This window comes from Vitis riparia, chromosome 19 (genome assembly GCF_004353265.1).
Source record: "Vitis riparia cultivar Riparia Gloire de Montpellier isolate 1030 chromosome 19, EGFV_Vit.rip_1.0, whole genome shotgun sequence".
Taxonomy (NCBI): Eukaryota; Viridiplantae; Streptophyta; class Magnoliopsida; order Vitales; family Vitaceae; genus Vitis; species Vitis riparia.
Window position 1 is genome coordinate 10,693,722 of NC_048449.1, and position 11,932 is coordinate 10,705,653.

The 11,932-nt window shown below is 38.0% G+C and overlaps 1 protein-coding gene across 5 annotated transcripts; it reads right to left on the reverse strand.

The window, feature by feature from the left end:
• Window positions 1–1,118: 1,118 nt before the first annotated feature.
• Window positions 1,119–4,052, reverse strand: LOC117909340 (uncharacterized protein At4g26485-like). Of its 5 annotated transcripts, XM_034823344.1 has the most exons (6): window positions 3,985–4,052; window positions 3,175–3,352; window positions 2,735–3,045; window positions 2,016–2,538; window positions 1,625–1,823; window positions 1,119–1,515 (listed from the first exon to the last, which is right to left on the reverse strand). In XM_034823344.1, the coding sequence occupies exons 4-6, from the start codon at window positions 2,491–2,493 to the stop codon at window positions 1,224–1,226; spliced, it is 969 nt and encodes a 322-aa protein (XP_034679235.1). In that variant the 5' UTR covers window positions 2,494–2,538; window positions 2,735–3,045; window positions 3,175–3,352; window positions 3,985–4,052; the 3' UTR covers window positions 1,119–1,223. The 5 variants fall into 5 exon arrangements, with proteins under 5 accessions (XP_034679235.1, XP_034679236.1, XP_034679232.1 ...); XM_034823345.1 differs by lacking the exon at window positions 3,985–4,052 and having other exon boundaries at window positions 3,187–3,413; XM_034823341.1 differs by lacking the exon at window positions 3,985–4,052 and having other exon boundaries at window positions 3,175–3,413.
• Window positions 4,053–11,932: the final 7,880 nt, after the last annotated feature.

The window sequence follows — 11,932 nt, forward strand, 5'->3', positions numbered from 1 at the left end:
TAAATAAAAATTTATGCATGTTTTAAGAACATTTTCTCTCCTCCGTTTTGGTTGTGAATAATTGCTTGTATCCTTGAAGAGCTACTTTGATTTTGGCTTTATCATAAGTCTTGTGATGAACAAACTTTGTCATAGTCTAAAATTAGCTTTAATTGCAATGAAGTTTCTTAAATATCCTTCAAGAGATCATTTTTCTTTTTCAATCACAACAAGAAGCAAATGCTCTTTAAGAGAAGTTCATACCTCACATACTACGTTAATACTGAGGATCATACTAAAAACATCATCTTTCATTGTCTCGATGACTCATAAAGTGACAAATTTGTTATTGTTGATCCATTATTGACATTACAGGATAGAACGTACTTTTGCTTCCCTTATTATCTTTAATTTCTTCAATAGGTTTTTCTCCACCTAAGTGATGTTAGAGAACTCTAATGCCATGAACTAAGAGGAGGAGGATTTCACTTCACCACATTAGGAAATTTGTGGTATTTAATTTGATTAAAATCAAACTATAAATAACACTAATGGCAGGATAGAGCATTGATGAAAGACTATAACATCGAAGTGACCAACTAAGAGGTAGAAAATAGGTGGTGTTTAGCTTGATCGAAATCAAATTAGAAATAATATTATTGCCAGAAGGCTAGACTACTAAGGTTGTTTTTTTTTTTTTTTTTTTTTTGTTTTAAGAAGAGGATATGATTTGTGTAGATGGATCGACTCTTTTTAGGGCATTCAACCACCTTTGGAGAAAAGGTTCGGGCCTTCTCTCCTAATCTGATACCATGAAGAATTTGATAATTTGACAACAGAAGTAATGTCTATTTTATTGTTTCTTTTTAAAAATTTATACAAAAATGTATTGAAAATTATAGAAAGAAATAATAATAAATATCCTAAAATTAAAGAAATAAATATATATTATTTCCTAGAGAACAAAATATTATTAATATTTGATTACTCTTGATTTATTTAAAATAAATATCATTTCCTAAATTCAGATAATAAAAAAATTATTAATATTTCATTGCTCTAAATTTATGAAAATATTTACTAAATGGATCCTTAATATATGGTGTCTTGCGTTTTCATGTCCTATCACTTTCTGACTCTGTCTTCCCATTCTATGTCCTTTTTTATTATTTCCCAAAACATTCCACGCCAACATTCATTGTGTTAATTACAAAAACAAAGTTTCAAACTCCTTCCACCAACATCTACAAGTAGCTAGGCTTCTCATTCGGTATTTTCCCAAATTTGTAAGTTCTGCTGGGATTGCAGTTGAAGTTATTGTCACCCCCAAAGCCATACTTGGTGCGGTACCCTGGGTAGTCCATAAAATTAAAGGGCTCTTCTTCTACAAGTCGAAGCCCAACTCTTGAGGCTAGAAATTCCAAATTCCACTCAAGAAAGAAGCCATTGCTTTTGTGAACAATGTGGATTTCTCCATCTATGTGAATCATCTTCTTAGCATTTTCTAAAAACAGCTGTACCAGCATTTGATTTCGCCTGCAAGAAGAAACAATGATATAGAAGGAAAATTTTCATGTAAGAATTGGGAATACAGGCTATACATAAATTCGATTGAAGAAGCTTTTCAAAGAAAGAATCTACCAACCGGATCTGATCTTCCCTTGAAGCATTGGGAAAAAATCCAGCCAGCGGGAAGTTGTAGACAACTCGATCAAAACGCATGCAATTGAATGGGAAAACGTGTGCCATTTTAGTGGCATCAACATCATGCATGACCTTAGCTCCCAAGCTCCGTAGTGAATCGATGTTGGACAAGGCATACCTATAGTTTGTGCTCAAAAACTCTGAAAATTGCAGTTGATAGTCGACAATTAAGGCCATAAGACAAACCCCAAATGGGTGCTGGGGCACATGCTAATCAAGGTTTACTCGGGACTAGAATGAGAAAATACCCAAATCAATCAAAATCATGACATTCATGAGAAACACTCAAAAGAAGATTACCAACTTATAATTCAGGATTTCTTATTTGTTACCTATAGAATCAAGAGAAGTAGCGGTTATGTTTGTAGCAGAAGCAAAAGCCACAGCCAAAGACGCAGAGAATGAGAAGTCCCCTTCACCCACCAGCAATATTTTGTACTCACTGCTGTAGTGCTTGATCCATCTTTCTCCTGTGCTGGATGACCTAGAACTCAGTTGTTGGTGAGTCTCTAGAGTCTGTAGTGTTGGCTGAAAACATGATGCACCACTTGTTTTGGAGTGGGTGAATGAGCTAGAGCTCAGTGGAGGGGGAGGATGAGTTTGTAGATTTGTCTGAAATGTGTAGTCACTGCATGATCCTAAGCTCGGTGGAGAAGTGATTTGATTCTGTTGCAACGCAGGCCTTGAACTTGAAGACTTGGTATCTGAGCCCAATCTCGGCGGATAAATAAGGGGTGGTTTTTCACTTGGGTTCTTTTTATCGTCTGTTTCACCCCACAACCAGCGAAAAATGGAGAGAATTTGATCCATTGAATCACCCGTCCCCCTTCTCCTCCTTCTTCTTCTTTAAGGAGCCTGTAAACATAGAAATGTCCCTTGCCATGAAAACCGTGCGAGCGTGCATTGCAATGACAATGGAATTGACAGAGGTCTCACCAACATTGCATTAAATTTTCCTTCTCAGACAAGTAAGACAAGGGATACCTTTTCCACTTACTGACGAGAAATATAAGGAGAAATTACCCAAAATGACAAAGTATAGAGTTCAGACCTATATAGTCTACAAAGCCTATTATATCATCGTAGCCTGCTTGACTAATTCACTTCCCAAGCCTTTCTCCTCCGTTTTGAATTTTGAACCCATAAATGTCTACTTTCCAGGGATGCAGGGTTGTTTGAGTCTTTCTCTACCATCTCAAACCAAGACATTAGTAGTGGGACTCTTTTTTTCTTTTCAAATTAATACGACTCAAATGCAACATTCAAGTTAGAATACAAAGGGTTTCATATTGCCTACAAACGAACCAAGAAACATCTTCACAGCCAAATCTACAACTACTAAACATCTTTTTCCCTGTAAACCTGATAAAATTTTCATCCAAACATGTTGATTAGCCATAGAAGAACAGGGCTTCTGCATTCATCCCCATAGCATTTTAACAGAAACCCAATATGAAAAAACAGAACGACGGAAAAGGTAAAAGGGCACACCATTATTAATACCATGCATGCAGATGAGCTTTTGGGTAATGAGAGCTTTGTTGAGAGCAGAGATCAAAGCTGCCAAATCAGAGTCGTTTTCCCACCAAAGATCGGACGAGATCAAACACTACTGATGCTTGAATTGCAGGAGATCCATCAGTGTTGGGTGTGAGAGATGAGAGTTGTGCTGAGAGTGAAGGGAGAGCAATATCAGAAGGTAAAGAAGTTTCCCATGATTCGTACGTCCAAAGTCTTGGGTGGACTTGGCCATTTTTTTAATGTGCAAATATGCTACGTGGAGGCATTCTATTCGGATTAATAAAGTGATAAAAGAAAAAAAGAAAAAAAGAAAAAAGGGAAGTAAAGTCAATTTCATCAAAGCATTTGATACCCGAAGTGATGGAAGTAATTAAAAGATTGATGATGATGATAGCTACACCGAACAGCATTTGATACCCAACACATGATCATTTCATCACAGCCCTTCGTTTAGTTTGGACTCTGTGATGATCATGCCCTCATAACCTCACGAATCATAAAAATTCAGTGAAATGGGAGTGTATAAAGCAAAATAAGATGTACTAAAATTAATTTAATTGATGATTCTAATTGAACTCAAAAACCTTTCAAAAGAAAAATAAGCTTTTTATTCATAACTTATATTCAGTAGAAACTGACAGTCCAACAACAACCCAAGAACCAGTACATAAAAGGCAAATGCTTTATCATTTGCAATGAGGCACCTTTTCTTCAAAGAATACTTAATGGTTAAGAAGTTGGAACATAGAGTCCCAAAATGATAGATGAGTTTGAATGCACCTTTTCTTTTTGGCTGAGACGAAGTAAGCCGACCCATTGCAACCCTCAGCCCTAAGAATACTAGTGTCACAAACTCAGGACGACCAATGGTTACTTTGAGTAAAGAAGAGCTTTTTTGTGGACCTGACATGATATGACCACCGACATTGAGTTTTAATGTAAATCCTATTGACGTGAGTTGTTGAAGGAGCAATTATAGAAATAAAAATATTCTAGTTATCAAGTTAGTTTTATTTTATTGTAAATCATCCAAGATTGTAGCCTAGATTAGTGTGATTAGTTGCTTCCAAATTAACTTCATGTACAAGTTATATATAACCCTCATCTGTTGTATCTTTAATATATAGAAGAATACCATTTTTCTTCTCCTCAACATGGTATCAGAGCAGAGATTCTAGGGCCATAGAATTTCTGGAAAAAAAAAAAGAACAAAAAGAGGAAAATGGAAACACCTCCTACGACTGGGGTGGAAAAACACGAAGGGGAGAATTCAATTCTCACAGATCTTACGACAAGAATGACACAAGTACTGAACCACAACCAAACTCAGAACCAAATCACAAGTCATGAACCTGCTACACAGATTGGAATCAAGTTAGATGGTACCAATTATGCACTATGGTCCCAAATTGTCGAGATGTATATCTCAGGTAAAGACAAGTTGGGATACATAGATGGAGATCTTCCACAGCCTCTGCAAACAGATCCTGCATTCAGAAAATGGAGAATAAAAAACGCAATGGTGAAGGGATGGCTAATCAATTCTTTGGATCCAAAGTTAGCAGCAACTTTATCAGATTTTCAACGGCTAAGGCTGTTTGGGATAACATTCCTATTACGTACTTTGATGGCACTGATACATCACAAGTATATGATCTCAAAAGAAGAGTAACCAGACTCAAACAAGAAGGAGGATCTATCGAGACATACTACAACAATCTGCAAGGCTTGTGGAGAGAAATCGACTTTCGTCGACCGAATCCTATGGAATGTGATATTGATATACAAAAATATAACTCTGTTTTGTAGGAGGATAGAGTCTACACCTTCTTAGACGGACTTGATGATCGGCTTGACAAGATCCGAGCAGATGTGCTGCAGATACAACCATTCCCAATAGTGGAACAAGCTTATGCAAAAGTTCGAAGAGAGGATTTGAGGCAATCCGTAATGATGATGAATGAAGATACCATATCTGGTGGTGCTATGCTTTCAAGAGGAGGACATAAACCTTAACACCAATTATCTTTTCAAACGTCATCAAATGGAAAGCCTAACACAACCACAAAACCAAAGTCACAAGGGGAAGGAGTAGGCTGCACACATTGTGGGAATACAAAACACACCAAAGATACATGCTTCAAACTACATGGTTATCCAGATTGGTGGCATAAACTCAAGGCAAAGAAAAAGCGTGAAGCAAGTGGAGGCGACAATCCTGGTCGTGCAGCTCTTATGAGCGTAGAGCCTCAACTATCTCTCGTACCACAACAAGAATTTTCTATCTCCACTAGTGAACAGATTGCTCAGAATGACTCAAGTAACCAAGGCTATGTTTTTTCTTGCTCAAAAACGGGGAACTATGATGGCTGGATCATTGACTCTGGGGCAACGGACCACATGACCTTTGACCCTTGTGACTTCTCTAAAGCCACCCAACCAAAATGAATATGCATTGCCAATGCTAATGGAGTAACATATCCAGTAACAGGGGCTGGAACAGTGGCTCTTTCTCCTTCTTTTTCATTACCAAATACCTTACTAGTTCCATCATTTTCCAATAAATTGTTATCTATTGGACAAATGACTGAGGAATTGAATTGTTGTGCTCTAATGTATCCTAACTTCTGTTTGTTTCAGGATATTCTCACCAAGGAGATTATTGGTCGTGGTACTAAAAGGGAAGGGTTGTATTACATGGATGATTTCAGTTATGGTCGAGAAAATAATATGCATTCTGCTAGAGTTAAAGAAAGACAGATTTGGTTATGGCATAATCGGTTGGGGCATCCCTCATTTTGGTATTTGAGATGTTTATTTCCAAATTTATTTACGAAGTTTAATGAGTCAGATTTTAAGTGTGAAGCTTGTATTCAGGCTAAGAGTCATCGGGTACCTTATTCAATCAGTTTGAATAAATGTGACACTCCTTTTTTGATTGTTCATTCTGAAGTTTGGGGCCTTGCTCCTATTACTATTTCTTCTAGTGTTCGCTAGTTTGTAACCTTTGTCGATGATTGTACACGAATGACTTGGCTTTATGTGATGAAAAATAAACATGAAGTGTTTGAAATATTTCGATCATTTCATAATATGATTCGAACACAATTTTCTGCTAAACTTCAAATTCTTCGATCTGATAATGGTGGGGAATATGATAATGCACAATTTCATAGATACTTTCAGGAACATGGTTTGCATTATGAGGCATCTTATTCTCAAACACCGCAACAGAACGGTGTTGCAGAGCGCAAGAATAGACACATCTTGGAAATCACTCGAGCTCTCTTGACTGCTGCTTATGTCCCTAAACGATTTTAGCCAGATGCAGTAATGACTACTGTATACTTAATGAACCGATTGACATCACGAGTTTTGTACTACAAAACCCCTCTTCAAGTTCTCGTACAACATGTGACATTACCATCAGTTCTAATGCTTCCTCCAAGAAAGTTTGGTTGTGATACATATGTTCATCTACACAAGAATCAACGGACAAAGCTTGATCCATGTGCTGTCCGTTGTGTTTTTCTTGGCTATGCAGCTCACAAGAAAGGATATCGATGTTATGATCCAGCTACAAGGCGACTCTATACCACCATGGATGTCACCTTTATTGAATCGGAGAATTTCTTCACTTCTCAATCTTCCCGCTCCTCTCTTCAGGGGGAGATGATGAGTGAAGAGCAGAATTGGGAAAATTGGCCAGGCTTCGAAGAAACTTCAAATGATATAAGGGAGGTTCAACCAAGAGAACCAATGGCAATATTGATAGATCAAAGAGGAGAAGTTGAAAATGTTGAGCATGTCGAAGCAGAGATCGAACAACAACCAACAAGAGTAGATCAAAATGGAGAAGTTACGGAAATTGAAAGTGAACAACCCTTCCATGATCTGACAGTACCACAATTAGACCAATCTCCTAAGAATATTCCTAAGGTACAAGTTCTAAACTCTCCTCACAATATTTCTGCTGGCTATAAACTACCTTTCAGGCATAACCACGGGCAACGACCAAACCGCTATTCACCTGATCATGGAACGAGCAATTCAAAGTACCCAATTGCCAACCATATCTCAACTCAAAAATTGTCTTAACCTCTCAAGGCATTGGTTCATAAATTATCTGCAGATGGTGTTCCTGATACAGTGAGTGAAGCCATGAATAATCCCAAATGGATCCAAGCAATAGAGGAAGAGATGAAAGCATTACAAAAAAATGATACTTGGGCGCTTGTGCCATTGCCTGAGGGGAAGAAAACTGTGGGATGTCGATGGGTGTTCTCTGTCAAACACAAAGAAGATGGATCAGTGGAAAGATATAAAGCAAGGCTTGTTGCGAAAGGGATATACTCAGACATATGGGGTAGATTATCAAGAAACTTTCTCACCTGTAGCAAAATTAAATACTGTGAGAGTACTAATCTCTCTTGCTGCAAACTTGGACCGGCCATTGCACCAATTTGACGTAAAAAATGTCTTTCTCCATGGGGATCTTGAAAAGGAGGTGTACATGGACATTCCACCGAGTTTTGTTTCTTCGACACAGGGGAAGGAAGTTTGCAAGTTACAAAAGGCATTATACGGATTGAAACAGTCTCCTAGAGCATGGTTTGGACAATTTAGCCTTGCCATGAGAAAGCACAATTTCAAGCAAAGTAATTCAAATCATACTCTCTTCTTGAAGCACCAACGGGGGAAGGTAACAACTCTAATAATCTATGTTGATGATATGATAATTACAGGAAATGATGAGGAAGAAATCTCTAAATTACAAGAGCATTTAGCAATTGAATTTGAGATGAAAAATCTTGGAGGGTTGAAGTATTTTTTGGGGATTGAAGTAGCTCGATCAAAACGAGGCATATTTCTATCCCAAAGGAAGTACGTGCTTGACTTGTTGTCTGAAACATGAATGCTTGATTGTAAACCTGCTGATACACCAGTTGTTCAAAACCATGGCTTGGGAGAATTTCCTAACCAGACCCCTACCAATAAAGAAAGGTATCAACGCCTTGTGGGAAAGTTGATATACTTATCTCACACACGGCCTGATATTGCTTATGCGGTGAGCTTGGTGAGTCAATTCATGCATTGTCCTAGCAAAGATCATATGAGTGCAGTGGTTCGTATTTTACGGTACTTGAAGTCTTCTCCGAGAAGAGGACTGATGTTCACGAAAAACCAACATTTGCACATTGACGACTATACGGACGCAGACTGGGCAGGGAACATTACTGATAGAAAATCTACATCGGGCTACTTCACATTTGTGGGAGGCAATCTGGTCACTTGGAGGAGTAAAAAACAGAAGGTAGTTGTTTTATCTAGTGTAGAGGCTGAGTTTAGAGGCATGGCTAAAGGATTGTGTGAGCTACTTTGGTTAAAAATATTATTAGAGGAAATTGAGTGTTCATCTTAGGATACAATGAACCTGTTTTGTGATAATAAGGCAGCCATAGCAAGCACGCACAACCTAGTTCAACATGACCGCACCAAACATGTTGAAGTGGATCGGCATTTTATAAAGCAGAAGCTAGGTCATTCAGTTTCCTTTTGTGAAGTCAAAAGATCAACTAGCAAATATTCTTACAAAGGTTGTCTCTAGCAAAATATTTCACAACTCACTTGATAAATTGGGCATTGATGATATCTATGCACCAACTTGAGGGGGAGTATTGATGTGAGTTGTTGAAGGAGCAATTACAGAAATAAAAATATTCTTGTTACCAAGTTAGTTTTATTTGATTGTAAATCATCCAAGATTGTAGCCTAGATTAGTGTGATTAGTTTCTTCCAAATTAACTTCATGTACAGGTTATATATAGCCCTCATTTGTTGTATCTTTAATATATAGAAGAATACCATTTTTCTTCTCCTCAACAAATCCAACTAGGATTCAGCCATCTATTATGCTAATAACATCACTCCCACCTCCCAAAAAGGAAAAAGCCCGTAATAGGAAGAAGAGAGGGTTAAGAATGCTGAGAGCCAATTTCTATCCTAATGACTGTTGTACTGATCTCAACACGCCACTTTGTAGACATCTCTAGTTTTGCCATCTGGTCACTGTAACATAAATTATGTTATCTTGATCCATGATTCATGCCTAATTGGTGTCTCAGCTGATTCGTGTCCAGCTGGTGCTCCTTGATGGCGGGAGTAATCAACAAAATTTATAACCTACAACACCATGAACTAGGGTAGCAAAGAAAAAGCTACTATAGCATAGTGGCTCTAGGATCGTTCACTGGGAAGGGTACTCAAACTAAAAATGATACCAATTCAAAGTGAATTGGTGTTGTTTCATTTCAAGAATAGCTTAAGAAATAAAACACAAACTTTGGTTGAAAAAGGTTTGGATTTAGATTAACAACACAGCAAGTGATGAAAATTACTTAAGAAGAAAAGCATTCCTTGGAGATTCAGGTTTACAGGGGAGGTTCCTCGTGCAATAGCATAGCTCCGGTCAGTTGGTTCAATTCCTCACATTAGAGAATTAACATAAAGTCAATTCTCTAACAGGTGCTGCACAAATGCATCCCTCAATTGGATTTCAGCTTTAATTCTCTCACTGATGCAACTTGCAATGGTTTGAGCCTCTCACTAGCCTTTACCATTCAAGGTGATCTTTAACCTTGGACTTCCTTTCACAAGCTCGCAAGAGATAACTAATGGATGTCTCCTTAGAGTCCAAAAGCTTACCAAGTGTTGGCAATTCTAGAAAATCCTACCTTTAAGTCACCTACCAGAGGCTCGCAAGGGGTAAACTAGTGCATCTCCATGGTTAGAGATCACTTGCCTTACCAAGTGTTGGCCCAGGTGACTCCAAGGCATTTTAAGTTAACTAAAAACATAGAAACCATTCATGGGACACACTTTCTATTCATTCAGAGCTGAAACCACAAAGCTTCTGATTCTTGCACTTGGAACCTTTCCCGACAACCTTAACTCCAAGGAACTAAAAAGTTTAGTTACTCATTCTCTGGGGAAAACTCCTCAGAGAGTGCATAACTTAGTGAATAAATAAAAAAACACAATCAAAGTGAGAAGGTAAAGAAGAGCTCAAGCTCCGTATATTACTTTCTTTCAAACTTACAAAAGGTTCAACACCCTCAGAACAGGCTCTTCGGGCTATATTTATATCAAAATTACATTGATGGCTATTGCATGGATATTTAGCCAAATTCCTAACTTAAAAGCTAAGGAATCCTATAATTGGTGGTTGACAAGGAGAATTTGGGGATTTAGGCAACAAAAATCTAATGAAAAATATCTCCAAGTGTCGGTTACAAATATCAGGAAGCACTAAGGACCATTTCGCAGGTGAAAAATGAGGTCTGCGAAATTTCGCAGATAAACCACAAGGGCTGCGAAATTTCTTCATAGCAACCAGCTGATTTCGCACTGCTGCAAAGTTGGCTTTCATCTTGTGGTGTTTGGCTTCCATCGCGGCGTGAAGCTTCAGGGGAAATCTATAGCACTGTACAAAAAGGCTGCGAAATCATTCCGCAACAAAATGGGGATTTCGCAGCACTTTTCTGAAGCCTTCCATCAGCTTGGAGCAGTTGTCTTCAAAAGGCTGTAACTCCTTCATTTCAGCTCCAAATCATACACAGTTTGAAGCATTGGATTGTTGACTTCCTAAGCTTTCAAATGACATATAGCATGCATAATTTGGACTCCAGGAAGTGCTGCAAAAGTGGCTGAAATGACTGTCATCAAGGATGCTTCATGGCTGGATTCTCTTTGCTTCCCCTCCTTGCATTTCCACTTTGCTTATGGCAAAAGGGCTTCAAAGCTTTGGTTCTTCATACCTCTAAGCTTCCCATTGCTTTGCCAAGGATTCCAAACAACTCTCCTCAATCTCATATTGCTTTGGTGATCAAAAAGCTATTAAAACACCAAAACTTAAGGCAATTCGATTAGAATTGATTGAAAGGGGCCTTAACATGTTAATTGGGTTAAAAGGCAATAACTACTACTCAAAAGTGTTTAAAATGATTAATTACAAGCTATCAAATAGCACTTTTTGAGTAGTAATCAATCCATAACGTCCAACTTTTTTCAAATACTTTCTTAGTGGGTAAGCATCAATATACCACATAAAACATTGGTATCACAGACCAAGACCAATGCATGGTTAAACATACAATAAATCATTTCAATGCAAAGAAGAAACCTTCTGTGAAATGGGGAGGGGGAGACAAGTGACACAGATCAAGAACTTCCTCCTCACTTATTGATATTACAAGCAAAGAAGAAAGATGTTTCATCTTCTGGATGGATGCACACAAATCCTTTCCATCCTTTCTTTCAAGTTCTATGATCCCGAGTTTCCTCATTGCAGTCAAATTTCCCAATTCCTTAGCAATTCCCTGGCTTGTTTGCCTTGACAAGTGACAACTTCTGTATTGATGATAAAACCCACCAATTGCTGAAAACAATTCTGCTCCTACACGGGCTTGATCTCCATCTTGCTGATGATCAACCAAAAGTAAGACAAGTTTGTGGAGTTATACGGATGGTTTTGGGCAACTCGGAAACAAAAGTTTGTCTGAGGTCCAAAGTTTCTAGGTTTTGAAGCTTCTCCACTGAGCTTGGAACTGACTTTATCTTGGTATTCCTCATATTCAATTACCTTAGTAGGGTGAGATTAACAACCACTTTGGGAAAAGTTTCCAAAACTGCATCTTTCAACTCCAAAACTCTCAATAACCTTAATCTC